Source organism: Tympanuchus pallidicinctus, unplaced genomic scaffold (genome assembly GCF_026119805.1).
Source record: "Tympanuchus pallidicinctus isolate F22 unplaced genomic scaffold, pur_lepc_1.0 scaffold8, whole genome shotgun sequence".
Taxonomy (NCBI): domain Eukaryota; kingdom Metazoa; phylum Chordata; class Aves; order Galliformes; family Phasianidae; genus Tympanuchus; species Tympanuchus pallidicinctus.
Window position 1 is genome coordinate 12,606,341 of NW_026294802.1, and position 16,695 is coordinate 12,623,035.

General features: G+C 43.4%; 1 protein-coding gene across 15 annotated transcripts in view; it reads right to left on the reverse strand.

Annotated features, from left to right (window-relative positions):
- The window catches only part of RBFOX2 (RNA binding fox-1 homolog 2), a 162,924-nt gene that overhangs the window by 35,283 nt on the left and 110,946 nt on the right, over positions 1-16,695 (reverse strand). For 14 of the 15 annotated variants that reach the window (XR_008202692.1, XR_008202696.1, XR_008202694.1 and 11 more), the window contains 2 exons: positions 11,952-12,098; positions 1,120-1,173 (listed from right to left, as the gene is read on the reverse strand). Coding sequence is in view for 9 of the 15 variants with exons in the window: in XM_052668249.1 (XP_052524209.1) it covers positions 1,120-1,173; positions 11,952-12,098 (201 nt within the window). In the remaining 6 variants the exon portion in view is untranslated. The remainder of the gene's footprint in view (positions 1-1,119; positions 1,174-11,951; positions 12,099-16,695) is intronic. The other variant, XM_052668258.1, reaches the window with a different exon arrangement.

Genomic DNA, 16,695 nt, shown 5'->3' on the forward strand with positions numbered 1-16,695 from the left:
TCTAAACTGAAACTGCTTAGCTGAATTGCAACTTCAAAATCTCTTGTGTGCATGCACACATGTGCACACACGTGTACGTGGGGAGCAGGGAAGTTTTGTTTTAATTGAAAATGGGAATCTTAGCATTGATTAAGTCAAGCAGAGTATAGACATGCACTGTGCAAGCTTCCCCCATAGAGCTTTGGCAATGCACCTTGCTCCTGACCTGCAAAATTCCCTGCTATTCCAGTGCTGAACCTCCTGGGCAGAGAGAGAATCACATCAATTTGTCATTGTGGTGACACTGGTTACATGATGAGAACCAACTGCCAATTAGGACAAAGATCACTGAATCTCTCTGCAATTGACCTGAGCAACATCTGAAATTTCATTTTGAAAGAAATAAATTACTACTGGCTCTCAACAAAACCTCCCTCTTAATACATTTTAAGAATGAAGATAGGTGTTCAAGTGCAAATTCAATAGGGAGAGTTCCACAGGGGCAGGACAAGGGGAGTTGGGATGCTTTTATTAAGTATCAAATATCTCAAATGTGAAAGGTCAGCTTCTCAGAAATATGAGCAAGTCTACAAAAGAGAATAAGCAAGATCCTTCCACATGTTAGATATTACACTTATTCTAGGGGAATATTTTAATGCAATCGAGATGTGGTTTCAGGTGGTAGGGGGGTGGGGGCAGGGCAGTCAGCCTTTGTTTCTTTATTATTATTATTTTATAAATATATATATATATATATATATATTTTTTTTTTCTTTACCAGTTCCCTTCATGTGACACTGATTTAATTTACTCTGCCCTCCCCACAGGGCACCCATTGCCAGGGCAATGAGAAGGGGTTGTTATGAAGGCTCAAGTGACTCCCTGTTTGTTCAAAAGATTGGGAACCCGATCCCTTATTACAGATGGGAGCATCCAGGAGCATTCATACATGCTGCCCAGAAATGACCATGCTCAGAGTCTGGAGTCAGAGGGAACAGGAGACAGTCCCCAGGATAGCTTTTCCCTTCCCCCATCACACTAATTCCTGGTGATCCCTACACAGTATATTCTCTAGGCAACGAACTGCCTTTTACTCTGTGCAATCAAAACGTGAGAAGCGAGTACAGAAACAGGACTTACCTTGGAGCCGCGCTCATTAAAGATTATCTCTACATCAAGGATTTTGCCAAATTGCTGCAAAGAGACAAGGGGAAAAGAAAGATTTATTTTTGTCAATCCATTTCAGGTAATTTTTTGGGGCTGGCTAAACATAAGAAGGGAGGTGAGAATATTTCCATTCCTAGCATATACACATATACAAATTGCAGTGATGTGACTCAGTTCTTCCAGCTTATGACACGCAGATCCTCTTGGCCACAGACACAAGTTTTTTTCCTCACAAAAGCCTGAAGAAAGATCTCCAGAAGAGTTTTAGGGATTCCAGCTGGTCCCTGCACAGACCAAAACTGAGGAAAACAAGAACTACAAGTTAAAAAGGCTTCCGCACTGTGAAACCATATACTGATCACATCCTTTAGCTGGGAACACATTTTAGTGCTGCTATTGAACTGGTCACATTCAAACCAGTTATCTGTTTGTAAGGTGTTACTACTTCAACAGAGCCCCACAATACTCCACTAGAAATGCTGTATTTCCAAAAGTTTGTTCTCCAGAAAGACAGGTCCAAGATCTCATTCTCAGGAACACACATATGGAAGAGTCGTAATTGGTTTGAAAGCAATGTATGTCCCTAGAATTTAAGCATTTTTCCTACCCTGTTCTTTACAAAAGCTTTCAACATCACAGTTTTCCATCTCATCACCTGCAGAAGTTTTAAAGGGTGCAGGAAATGAAAGAACAGACAACAAAAGAAGAAAGGATGGTTCTACAGTTAGGAAAGATGATGAGCACCACCTCTAGGGACCAGCATCCTTCTGTTTTCTCACCATGCAAAGTGATATTTGTCAATTTTTTTTTTAATCAACGTTTCCATATCGAGTCAAGTGGGTATAATGCTTATTTTCTGAGTGCCCTGCTTGAAAGATTTGTGTCCAGATTTGCAGACGTGGAACATTTGCAACAGTAAGCCATGATGACTAAAGAGAAGCTTTGGATATGTAAAGCAGTAAAAAGCTATTAAGTCCCTTCAATCGTCTTTATGCAAATGAAACTCTTCCAACAATTTTAGCTATAGTTTCTGTCTGCTTCCATCTTCCATTCTTAAAAGGAGATAGTTGTATTCTTTTTACAAATGCTGGATCACAGATGTTGTTTTTACTGTTCTATTGTGTAAGGACAATACTTGATCTTCTATTCATCTCCAGAACAATTGAATGCATAATATCTTACGTTACACAAAGTTTGAATAATGTTAATGTAAACGTGAGCAGCGACTGCATCTTCCTTTAAGCCTCAACATCTCAACAGCTAGGCTTGATCCATGCTGGATCCTCTTTTGACCACTGCTGTGCCAATCACAGCTAAAATACATTTTCTATTTCTATCCCATGCTTGGTGTGGGCTTGTCTATAAAGGAGATTAGCCATTGATTGCTTTTTGTTGTCTTTGTTACTTGGGCACTGCCATGAAAGAAATCAGTCACGACTGCTTTCCTGATAAACTACAAGTGTTTCAGAGCAGTTACAAGACAGGCTGAACCAATCTGACAGCTTACAGCTGCCAAAGGGCTGCTCCCGTTCCTTCATCCTTCCTGCCTTCCTCTTTCCACCTTCCTGCCTGGGCTCACCAGCTTCCAAGAGCTGGCCCTAGTTCTCATTTTCACTCATATATCAACTGATAAAGCCCACCAATTCCATGAAAGAGCAGCCCAACAAATGGAATGAGTAACACATTTTTTGACGGTTTACTGGTCAGAACTGGTTCAAAGGGTCATGGGACTGTAAAGGCTTTGAGAAACAACAGAGGACGGAAAGCTGAATGCTCAGCCCAAGAGTGGAATCCATCCCTGCCACACCAGCTCAGCTGTCTAGCCTTGCCACACACGCTGAAACAGCCGGGCTCTTGATAAACACAAATGCCAAAATTATTTTCAGAAACTTCAGAGCCATCAAAAATCACCGGTTTCTTCTCCATTAGAGTTGTCTTAAAAGAGAACAAACTGTGCAGCTTCTGATGCACAATTATGCTTTGCCATCTTCCCCTTTCTCCACACCCAGCTGGGCCTGGATACTTGGGTATTGCTGCCAGAGCTGCTTGCCAGCCCCAATCGGCCAAACTCACTGCTCAGAGTTTCCACACCAACAGGAAACCTTGTCCTGTGCATTTAATTCCTAAGGGCTGGCAAAAAGCTGGAGGTAACGCTGAATGTAAGCGAAGCCTACAGCGGGCTGTGGCCACCTCACTGCTTTACCACGTAAGTTGTGTTTGATGAAGCAAGAGGGAAGAAACTAGGACATCAGCAGCTAACTGCTGAGGCCTGCTGGAGAGGTTTCGTGCTCTGTGAGATTCCTTGGAAGAAAGCAGAGAGGCCGTGAGGCGGTAGGACGTGTGCTGGGCTATCCAAGACTCTGCTGCAGCTGTTGCCACAGTTGCTCTGGCAGCTCTTGTCCTTACTGCTGCAACGGTTACAGCAGGTCCAGGACTGGAGGCTTTCATTTTTTGGTTGTGTGCCAGAATTTTCCTGGAGAATGAAAGCAGGAAAAAAGAACTAGTTCATTTTAACAGTTTATATCTCCTTCAAAGCTGAATCTAATTTAGTGGAACATAAAAAGGCACTTTGTTCTCTGATGGTGCTTCCCCTACCAATGTCAACAACCTACTGCAAACAATGGAAGTTTTAAGAGCTCCTTTGCAAAAGGTTACAAATTCTGTACAGATAAGCCAGACCATCTAAAAACAACGATCAACACCAAATGCCCCCGTATTAATTTTTTAAAATCATGCATACAGGCATGTTTGTGTTTTACAGCAGACAGTGGCTCTAGCCAAATAAAACAAGACCCGTGCTTATGTCATCCATGATGGGGACTAACCCTCTAATCTCTGACCTTGAAGGCATGAATCACTGTGCTCACAGACCTGATTCTTTCACTCAATTATTACCATGAATGTCTATTTACAACCCAGCAGAACAGCAGTGGAAACAAAATTCTGAGCCTCTAAAGAAAGCATAATAGAACTACACATCTCAAACATCATTCTTCATCATGACTTCAACAGCTTATTATGTGACTGAGAGACCAGCACATCACCCTGCACATCAGGTCACAAGAAGCCTTCTCCATGAACTGGCTGTGTGTGAGATATATAAGCACATATCTCAACCATATGTCAGGTATGCATATATGTACACACACGCTTTCAATCATGCTATGGCATACGACTCTCAGAATCTTGTTGTGTCTTAGTCCTCCACACCCTGAAGTGATCGTGCACGTGTGTTTTTTCTACAGTGGCAACAAGGGCTGTTGGAGATTACAGTTTTAAGGGGTATTAACAGACAACAGCTATGAACAGAAACCAATTTTCTTGCTTGAAGTTGATGCACCTCATAAAGCAAGGGCATTGTGAAAGGAGGAGCATGCATGCTGTGTGTGCTTCTTTCTACCCAGATGACATGAAGGCAGCAGATTTTTCCAGCAGAGGCCATAACTACATTACATATAATAAATTTGAGAGATCTGGCACCAGAGAGCTTTTGCCTTCCAAGGCACTGACAGTTTGGTAGGGCCCCTCCTGCGGGCTCTGTTCCAGCTGGCCCTACCTCCTCTGCCTGTCTAGAGCTTTCAGAAACCAGCTCCAAAATGTGCCAGACAAATAACTTAACCCTATAGAAGCCAGCAAGAGGGATTATAAGGTGAATTCTCTGGAAGTTATGGAACAATCAGAAGGTAACATAAGCCACTATCTGACAACCTCCAACTGCTGCAACAGATTCTTCTATGCCCAAGCAGCTATGTAATTCACTGAGAGATGAGTGCAGTAAAGTACCTAAACCCAGAAGATACCCAACAGTCCATTTTCAGTGAAGGTCTAAATTTCACTAGAAGTTCAACATCACCAAGAAACCAATTACTTACGTAGGAAATAATTTCAGGTCCTCAAGCCTGAGGTGCACAAGCAAGAACATTTTGTATGCAGGAGGGGTCCCTGCTGCAGTGAGTGCCCTTGCCCCAGCTCCCCACTTGATGGGATGTCTTTCAGCTGAGAACATCTCTGTCTGGAACTGCACCCACAGAAGCAGCAGAGACCCGAAGATGGGTTTGAGAGGACTCATCAAAACCCTTATTTGACAGTCCAATAGTCCATGACAGCTGCTGTGGCACACGTATTTCTGTAGAGGAGCACTGTGGTCCCTGGTGTGGCCATTCAGACAGAGCACGATGCTCAAGCAGTGCTGAGCGCACCACCATTCAGTCACAGAAGGTGACTCCAGGAACTGCACTGGTGAAACATCAGGATAAACAGCCTTTCTAACACTACTCAGATTAATCAGCAGAAGCAAAGGCCTGCTGCTGTCTTACTGCAGGAAGACCTAGGAGACGAGAGTTGTCATAAAGAGGTTTCTTGTCAGAACTCCTGTTCTGCAGTGCTGTCATACAGGACTCAATTACATGTAATCAAGAATCAGTACTAGACAGAGACTAAAGAAGCTGAAATCCATCTCAACACCCAAAAGATAGATTTTCTCCTTCGAATGTTCAATTTAATCAAAAAGCAGCAACCCTTTCCAGATCTTTTCTATTATTCTTGCTCCATCGTATTACTTGCCTACCTTAATACCTAGTGAGTAGTTTTCTGACATTGTCAATAGTTGCGTACCATGAATTACTTGTGGATTCAAATCCATTTACTGGCAGAAAGATCCACAGTCAACTTTTCAGCCTGAAAGCGTAGGCTCATAGAGGTGTTTTGCACTCTTGACACCAGAAGAAAGTTGGATGAGAAATTATACCCATTGATATATTTTAGGAAATGCAGAGGGCCAAGAAGCCGAGACTTTCAGGTTGCAAAACCTTCCAAGAATATCCATTACACAGCTCTCAGAGTTGAGTTTTTTGGATTACATAAAGCTCCCTTTGTCACCTGTGCTGGGCTGATGAGGTTTCCCCAACAGAAGCAATTAACAACCTACAGGTAGAAGCTATGACATAAGGCAGACAAGATGTTGTACTAAAAAGAAAAAAGCAATGCCATTTGAAGCCAGAGCCTGAGATTTCACACCCTTCACACTGCTATCCCACCTTCACCTACAATCGTCCTCAACATGGTCCTTATTTTTACCTTATACTTTTTTTTTTTTCTCCCATTTTTAATAACAGGAGAAGATATGTGAGCACTTGAAAGCATTTCACCAAGGCAAATTCTGAGAAAAATCACTTCTGACTACTTGCACTGTTGCTCCTACAACAGATAAGTAGGATTTAATACACAGATGCCTGCATGAACCTCCAAAACAATTCACTTTTCTTTTATTTGTGGAGGAAATTCATGATTTAGCCAAAGAGCAGATGGATATTCCTCTTTCAACAATCCAACCCAGCCTCCATCTTCCCCAGCAGACTTGAAGGGCATCAGAGCTGACCACATTATCTCAGTTTTACACTGAGAGGCAAACTGCTTCTGGAAGCCAAAGAAGGAAGGACTGAAGGTATCGGTGATGAGGTACAATCACAGACACCATCAGAGCACAAAGCTGAAAGGACTGGGAATGTGCAGAGGGAAACATCAGATTTTCTTCTGCTTACATAGTCCATTAAGGAAGGGAGCAGCCTGCTAGCAGTTAAGGAGACTGTCACTGTGTCAGAGACCTTTCACACACAAGTTGTCCCTCAAAAACTAGATAAGAACACTTTGGAAATACGGGCTAGCTTGTTTTTAGCACTGGGAGCAACTCCTTCACTCCCCAGTAAGCTGCTCCATTGTTTAAATCACCCTAAATGACTAAGAATTTATCCTCTTATTTCAAGGTTAATTATGATAACTCCTAGCTTCCAGCTGGAAAATCTTGTTATGACTGCAAATAAGATCTAAAACTCTTATTAATCGGTAACAACCATGCGTGAGCACCTGCACTGCACAACCTAGTCATCTTCCAACCTCTTTTTGAGGTTGAGGCTGGATAAATGAACCCAACACCTTACACACCTCAAAAGCCATTCATCTTCAAAGCTATCAGTTATTTTTATGATCCCAAGCTGAACTCAGAAGTGAACAAAATTGTGCAGTCTTTTCGACTTCGAACATGAGCAAGATCACATCCCTCCTTCAACCCAAGAGTGCCTTTTGCATTACTGAAGCAGTTATCTTCAATGATCAACAGTTCTCTCTCAAATCAGCGTTTTCCAACTAAAAACTTCCATCCTACATGCAGAGCTCATACCCAAATACACAGTACCCAGCACTAAACTGCATCTAACATAGTCTTACTAGATTTCTTATTGGATTTATCAGTTGACCATTCATTTCGAGTCATTCTCTAACAGTGACCTAATCTTCCTCCTCCTCAAATAAATACACGTACACATGTATACATATCCATGAACTTTGTATTTTAAAAGATAAATCTCACAGGCAAGGTTTGAGCAGTACTATCTACATGGGTTGATACAGATACTGAAGAAGACTGAAATGGACCCTTGGGGAAACCTACACTAGAAGCACTTCTGATCACTGATGTCTCCCCAGTAAGCATGACTTTACATGATGTACCATTAAAGATTTGTTTAACCTCTCTGACATGTTCTCTTCTATGCTCTTGTTTTAAATAAAAAACTGGTCACACAAATTCATTCAACTGCTCAAGCAATGTTCCAGTATCTCGATATTGTTTTGCACAATCCTGTCAAAAGAGACAAAATGTGTTAGAAAGATACATTACCTTACAGAAAAGTCATACTGAATGACAGTAAACTCTTCCTTCAGATTCTAATGTTTTTTAATACTTTCCAAAATTATTTTTACATTGGGTCAACATTCAGATAATTAGCGTGCAGCTTTTTGAATCATCCCCTTGTTTTGTTCCAAATACTGAATTCAGTCCTCTCCAATTCCCCTAGCTTACAGAAATTGGTTAAAAATTAATATTAACGAATAGAAGAGTTTATTGGTATGGCTGTTGTCCTTGGGCATACCTTATCTATCTGTTAATGCTCGCTTGCTTGGCTTTTTTGTTGTTGCTTTTTTTTTAATAAATATTAACAAGCACTATCTCATCCTCCTTCATTATAAATTATGTACAAAACCAGATATGGTAAAAATACTTCCTATTACATTACAAACAAAGCAAGTACTATGCAAATATTCTGTTTTTAATTTTAAAATACTGATTTTGTACTGGACCTATCCCTTCTTAGACCTTTGTTCTTTGCATGTAAATAACTGACACTTTCTCCTTTGCAATTACATCACCAATATCCCAGAGATTCATGTATTTTCTTTCCCACCTAATTCTTTGCTTAAGTAATTACATTCGCTGCTACTTCATTCGTCCTTCCTCTTCATCCTCCCTGTGTGGCGTGCAGATTGCTTTATAGTACCACACTTCCATGACCATGGAATCACACCTTTGTGGCCATCAGGATGATTCTGCTGAATGCTTTATATTAATGCTTCCCTCTTTTAAATGTACCTTCCCAGTTGGCTATCCTGCCAATTGTTTAAACTAAGAAACAGACTCTTCTAAAGCTCCTTGCATTACTGACTGATGCCATATTCTATTTGCACAAAGTAAATACAGACAAATAACAATCACTGGTACCTAGGCAACCGTGGGATTTCAGATCAGCTATTAACTCTTCTTTATCTCCTAGAACAAGGTCAACTATTGATTTATTCCACACTGGGTGCAGAACTGTGTGCATTAAAAATGACCTATTCTTTCTAGAAGCCTTCTTGAAGTCTTTCCATCGGCATCACAAAATGTCAGGTAAATATTACCTGCTCTAAGCAGCCTATTTTATTTGCCAGCCCATAAGAAGCATATACTTAAGGAAATGTTTGTTCCATCGCAGAGGGTATTTCGGGTACCTGTTAGAAACACGTGACAGGAGAGAGATGACTTGAAACCCAAAGAACTTGAATTTGTCAGGAAATCCTTATGTCTGCAGCTCTCCCAAATGGCGATGGTTCGGAAAGCATTATGTAATTTCCACTTAATCACACACATAACAACATATCTGAAGTCCACCTCTACTCAGGACTGGATGAAGGCATCAGCTAATGTTTTGTGCCTCAGGACTGGGCTGACCTCTCTCACATGCTGTTCAGTCCTCAGGGGACTTCTTTCCTCCTATTCCCCACCATCACATTTATTTCTCCCTCCTCCGCTGCCTTGCTGTCTACCCAATTTCTCTCACTGTACAGTAGTTTGGGAAAACCACTCCAGGCAAGGATTTTGAGTCTCTCAGATATGACGTTGAAGAGATGTGACCTGACACACGGAAGGGAGAGGGAGAAGATGGGGGTTATAGGCAGCCACAGCTGAAGATTCAGACAACCATGAGTCCCCCAAAGGAGAAAGGGTTGGTTTCAGTAAGTCACCCAAGGGAAAGCATCCTGATCCTGAAAGAGAAATGGGAGCAACGAGGATTCAGACAGAAACGCTCTCCCGCTTGAGGCTCTGAACATGCTGAGAGAAGCAGCACAGAGAAGAAGCAAGAGCTGCAAGAACCATTGATTATTTCCTCAGCAAAGCAATAAAGTTTTTCCTTACAGGAAAATGGCACTTTTTTTTAATGTCTCAAAAGATGGATGATGGTCTGGTATGCATAATTCTCAGAAAACACAGTGCCAGGTGAACTAGCAAAAAGGTTTTATAGGGAATACACCATTTACCTAAGTCAAAATCACACCACCATGCAGGAACTAAAGATGACATTCAGACAAAAAGCAAACCAAAATCAGACGACTTGGGGAGCAACAGAAACTCATATAGTGCACAGAAGGGATTAGAACTGTGTAAGTGGCAACATCTGGGTCCCCAAAAAAGATAAGAATCCTTAATGGAAGCAGCCAGGCCATATTTTCTACATGCTCCACACCAGAACAGCAGTTCATTCCTATCGCCTGTGTCTCTTCATCTCCAAAGCAGACATGAGAGTTGAGAGTCACCAAGACAGGGATGTTCTCGCCATTTCCATTTCATTCCTGTCCCCATGCCAGGAGTATAGGGAGGAAAGTATCAGTGCAAATGTGTATGAAAGGGTCCAGTCTTGAGCAAAGCACCAGGCCCAAGGGAAAGGGCAGCACATACACAGAACAGTTTATGTAAGTGATACAGCTCCCAGGAGAGGGGAGAAGCAGCAGCACAGAGCAGGGAGTGCTAAATACAGAGTAGAGCAGGTGGTTCAAGAACTGGCTGTGATTTCAGCAACCAGTTTATCCAAACCGGACGGAAATGCTGAACGCACGGCTCTGAAACAGCAAAAAAGCAAGCTAAAAAACACAAGCAGAGCAGGCAACTGAAGACTCTGCAATCACAGACTGCCAGGAGATGAGTTTCACCCTGAAAACATTCCCACAGATGTCAAAAGTGCAGCAATCTAATGCATGAACAAGAAGGAATGCCAACCCAGGCCTCCAGCAATAGAATCACAGAGTTGTAATTTCAACTGGGACCTATTTCCAGAGGTCATTTAGTTCAACACCTGCTCAGAGCAGGTCTAATGAGATCAGTTTGGCTGGGCTGTACCCAGTCAAGTCGATCACCTCCCAGGATGGAGGTGTCTGAAGACCTGCTGACGTCCCTCTGAACAGCAGCCCTGCCCTCTGGCATTTTAACAACTCCTCAATTTGGTATCATCCACAAAATAGCTTCTTACGGCTTAAAAATAAATAAATAAATAAATAACAAAAGCCAACTATGTCTCACAATATACAGCAACTGAAGACCATCAGTGAAATTTTCAATATTTCTGCCATCTCTATAGTCCAAGCAGTGAATCAATAATTCCGGTTATTCCTTTTTCATGTGTAAGTTTAAGCTTGAAGTCGAAATGTCAATCTGACACACTCAAAATACTGTAACACCACTCTCCCTGTGACAGTGCATACACATACACAGATGTCTAAAGGGATGCAATAGCTGAAAGTGCAGCATGGTGCAGAAGTTGGAGGAACAGCTGGCTACATGTTTAGGATCAAGGACACAAACTCAAAGCAGCACGGTAAGGCAACCTTAGCTTTGTTCTTTCCTGACTTGAGTGCTCTGCCCCGCATCTCAAATAGGCAGCAACATTTTAAGCCTGTTACCTTTATAAAGAAGTATTTCTGAAGACTTTGAAACACATCATCAACCAAGAACGCTACCATCATACCAACAAGTCACAGAGTCCCGATGATGATATATAGCCAACTTCACCTAAATGTTAGGTCATGAGGCACCCAGCTCATCTGTGTCCACATGGAAAAAGTCACTGGCTATACTCACGTAAACTAACCCTTCCCCAAAGAGCTTATAAACTGGGAAGATGAATTGCACATGAAGATTAGGGGAGACAAAGTATTCCATCAAAAGAAACAAAATGTATATCATACCCAACTCAAAATACCATCTGACTTGCACTAGCTTTTCCACATGCAATTACCAGTTGGCCAGCTCCTCGCAATAATTTTTCATCACAAAAGTGCATCACGAGGAAAGACAAATATTTCAACAAGTTCCTAAGCAACTGAAAAACAGTGCTTTGTGAGGGATATATTAAGTCAATGTTTAATCCTAGTCTTCACTGGGAAATAAGGTAAAGTTTTGTTGTGGTCTTTTTTTTTTTTCCTCAAGCCAGTTATTAGCTTATAATTAACATCTCTGTATGAACAACACAGAGTTTTCATGTGCATTGACCAAATGCTACTAATCACCCTAATTTTGCAACAATTTTATAGGGTGCTGAGTAAACCAGGACAGGGTCAAAAGAAGGGCTTTTTCCCCAGAGAACGTAAATAAGCCAGCATTGTAGATTGTGCCTGTGGTGAAGGAGAACCTGCTGTGCCTTGAAGGGCTTTAGCAAACTTACCCCAAACATCTGTCGAAGGTCAGGATCTCGAAAGCGGAAGGGAATGTTAGACACATGAAGTCGCTTTGGAGTGGATTTGCTCTCGGTGTTCTCACTGCTCTGTGTCTGTGATTGCTGTCCATCTGTCTGTGCCCCTCCTTCTGTCTGCTGAAATCAGAAAGACACAAGTGTGTGCATGAATAGAAACCGTACAAATTACTTCAACGTGCTCCGTCCATCTCTTTTCATGTATTAGCACTCTATTTGTGACTGCAGCATCTGAGTACTTGACAATTACTTTGATAAAGCCAGCAATGCTTAACCATTGATTTGTTGTTCTTCTCTCCCTTTTTCACAACTAAACAGTAATGAGATCTCATCTTCTTTCCCCTCCTATCACCTTTTAGCTTAGTAGATTTGCCTTTGGTTTTCTTAAATTGCTTCTCTTTTCCCCTGCTCTTCCTCACTTCAGCTGCCACCGTATGAAAGCTCTAATGAAGAGGCGGATCTTCCGTATCCTGAAGCTGGGAGGTAGTACCGCCGCTCTAATCCCATGTGGCAGGATGTTCCTGCAATCATCAAAATCCCACAGCTGAAGTGGCAGCTCTTCACCGGGCCAATACCAGAAATGCATCTCCAGGCAAAATGGCATCTGCTGTCAAGCTCCCTTCAGAGAAACACCACCCCCAAAAGAAGGTCTATAATTAAACGGTAAAATCCATGTATCAACAGCTTACGGATGTCTTTGATTAACTTTTCGAGTACATTTAAAAGCCATCCCAGGGACAGGAAACAGTCATTAGTGCTGGTGGATTTATAAAAACCTCCAAATGTTACTTTCTGCTGCCAGCTCCACAACTGAAATAAAGGAATTGGGTCTGGCACTCCCAAGTGGTACAGCAAGCCAGGGCAAGGGTGGGCTCTTAATACTTGTGCACAGAGAACGTACAGCAAGGAGGCAGACGTGTGTGCCAGGAGACAGACCTAATGGCCCCACAGAGAAGAAGCAAGGAAGAGAACTTCAGCTGTTTGTGCTGGGCTGAAAGTAAAAAGCATAACTCAACAGGCAAGGGACTGTCCCTTTGCAAAATGCACTGATGAGAAAACAGTAGGGGTTTTACAATTCAGTCAAAACCACACCAGCAAACACCCAGAGCCACAGAACAGAGCAGACTATAACCTGGCCAGCCTTATTGTTCTGCCCCTGTGCAAGAGCAAGCAGTATGATGGGTAAAGGTATTCAAAGAGCATCCACCCAGTCACTGCCATCTCCTATTGCTTGCCTCAGCCCCGTGGGACTAATGCTCTCACACTTGTATGATGCACTTCAAAATGTCTTTTCCTTTCTTTAGGTGCCAACCTGACTTCCTCCTTAATTCACCAAGTGAAAAGAAGCTCTATGAGAAAGAAAGACTCCGTAATTGTTACTTAGCCTTCTTTGGGCACCTTCAAGCCTTAAAACTCACAATTAAGAAGTAGGGGGTTGTTTTGGTGAAGGCCTCTGTTTCCTCTCTTCTTTCTCTAGATATAAGTTTGTCTACAAAAAAGGAAAGTATGTGGAGAGTTGCACTGGTTCCCCAACCACTGTCCAGGCACGCTAGACTGCCCTACACATCATCTCATATACAACACTTGGTGATACTTGGAACAACAACAAAAAAATCTCATCTCTCCACAGATACACTATCCTGGCAACATTAAGAGAGCTTCTTCTGGCCAGACATGTCCTTGACAAATATAACCTTGACCTTGTACAGTGGTTATAATGGACTGACAAAAACAAGCTAATAGTTAAGCACTGGCCTCTTGTGCTGAGCAAAGCAGTGGCAGCTTTCCATATTGTTTTAGTAGGACAGCGTAAAACACATTTGATCTGATTAATATAAATTAAGCTGTGATAGGAGGAACAGCAATACTGCCCTGCAATTATCTCTACTCCCCAGAGCCATGTGAGTCTCGGGAGAAGCCCAGCGGGATGAAGAATTTTTATTTGGCCAAGGCTCAACCCCTCTGCTCCTCAGATATCAAATTTTCAAGAACAACCTCACGACCTTCCATTTGACTGTATCTAAAAAAGAAGCCACCCCCTCTTCAAATCCCAGCTCTTCTCCCACCCCTACCCCTATGATAAAATGCATCTCCAAACACAGTGTGCACCCTAAGGGAAGAATCAATGCAGCTGACTTGTGATTAAATCACACCATGCTATTCGGTGGTTTTATTTTTATTACTCCATCAGAGTCCTTTGCTCCTCAGGGTAAGTCTGTCCAAGCAGGACAAAGCACAGGGGTAGCCCATCCATCACCACTGCACACAATGTCTGTGTCGCAGGGAGCGCTCCAAAACAACTCCCCCAAAACCACTGATGCTCCTGCTCTAAGGCATCTCTTCCTGACCCATTTTCAAGCGCGTTCTGGAGTCTTGATAGAGCAATTCACCACATCCTAAGTCATGCACAGAATTGGCAAATGGACAAACATTCACATGCTTCATCACTGAATCTTCTGCAGTGGAATTAGGAAAGGCAGAGACTCTGAAGAGCGACAGCAAGATCATGTTAGATCCTAAATTGAAATATGGATGGCATAGGACTGGTCCTGCTGCTGCCAGAGGAGACGGAGCCGGGAGGTTGCCTGCACTCCTCTCCCAGCCATTTGTTCCTAAGCAGAGGGCAGAACTCCTTTCTTACCAAGGGTGCGATCTATCATGTACAGTGGCCTGCTCAAAAACACTCACAGCTGTTCCCGCATATGGCAGCGTGCTGCTGTCACACAGGAGTCACTTTTCCAGCATGTGAGATGTGTACGAGACAAAGGCTTCAAATTGGAGAAACAAGAGAAGGGATGGGGGCCTCTCAGCCCAACCTCACCTTTCTGACAACGTTTTTGCAGGCCCTCTCATTTCCTTGATTTTTCAGCAGTAGTTTAACATTAAATACCTCTTCTCTCCGGATGCTGCAACCTCTCTCATTTCTTTGCATCCACAGCCCCAAGGTAAGAGCTGAACTTTCTGCCACTATAACATTAGCTGGATACATTTGTCTACTGCCACACATCCAGCTACAACATCAATGAAAGAAACAGTCTCCTCAGATCTCGCTTTCCTCTCCCCCGCTCCTTTTATAGTTATTCCTTGTCTTAATTCATTAGGAAGGAGATGAAAGCAAGGGCCCGGAGCCCGTTCTCCAGCGGCACATAATGGAGACTGGCAAAGCGCTGCCCTGACCGAGCCCAAGCTTTTATCATCGCGTCTCACCCAGCACCCGCTCCTCACCCCGACTCCTTCCCTTCCCCACATCAGGTTTTGAGACGCAGAAGGGAGCTGACAGCTGTTCCCTGGCTCTCAGAACTCGCAGTTGGGCAAAGGCCCCATGTTTGGAAACAGCCCTGGATCCCCGCTGCCTCCTCCCTGCAGTCTGGGTAACATATACTTATGCAGCGATAATGTCATTCATGGCTGCACACACAAGCTCTGAGCTGTTCAAGGTCACTGAGAGCTGCACCGCAGCTCAGCACGCACACAGGATTTGCTTCGCTCGACTCCTCGCTTCCTTTGCCCCCGTGCCACCTCCTTGCACCCACTGGCAGTAAAGAAACCCTAAGCAAGAAGGGGCTGTAAAGGGAAATGTACATGAAAGGGGAATGGAGCATCTCGCAGGGCTTGGAGAGCTGTACAGCCACCTTCCTGCCTCCCAGACAGGCTCTTCTTCTCAGAACAGCTGGCAAACAAGCCAATGCTGAAGGATTTCTTCTTGGAGGGAGGGGAAGCAGTGGGTGCACCTGAGCCCAGAGTGGACATCCGTCTGTGCCAGCAGACAAGGGGGCCACCCCACCAGGAGCAAAAAGAACCCTCACCCCACAGGCCAGCACAGAGCACACACCGCTTCCCACTTGCTTCTTCTTAACTGGAACTGCTTCAGGTTCAAGTTGTAGCAAATTGAACAACAACCCCCTGACTTCTTTCCCCAGGAAATGGGTACTCCAAAGGCTGAGAACCATCATGAACCATAAATCATTGCAAAAGAAAATATTTACAAAATACAAGCTGTAACTAACAGCTATATTTAAAAGGGGACTTGGGGTGGCTCATCTGAGAGACAGACTGTGCTCACTCCACTGCTTCTAGACCAGTCTTGGATGCATAAAAAACAAAAATGTCTTAATGGGATCAAGACCCTGAGGAACTGTGTGGAGACAGGGACTGCACGCTGGGGCTGGCAGAAAGCAGCCTGCCCGCTGCCAGGAAGAGTGCAGGGAATGCTGGAAAATCTCTGCAATTCCCACTGAAATGCCTGGGTCAAAACAACCAGATGCCCACCACCAAACAGACACCCACAAAGATGATTTGGTGGAAAAATCCACCAAAGGAATTGGGCACTGGATAGCAAAACCTCTCCTGTCTTATCATACTGCATCTGAGCAGCGCTGAGCGAAGGACGCAGGAGCTCCCACTGCTTACAAAAAATGGCTAAGGGTATACCCAACCACTTCTGCTGAGCTTTTCACTATTTCCATTAGCTACGGTAACCTTGGGTGTATTTGCTTCTGGCTGTTACCTGGGTAAGAACACAGGAATGGGGCAAACACTTTGTGGTGCTCCTCTGGCCTCCCACCCTGGAGGTCTCAGACTCCAGCAAGCAGGAACAGGTCATGCCTTCTTCATAGCTGACCGCTGGCAATGAACCCACTGCCCATGAAACGTTCCTGCGAGCCTTATGAACCCATTCATACTCTCAGCTTCCAAAGCATCCTGTGAACACACCAGG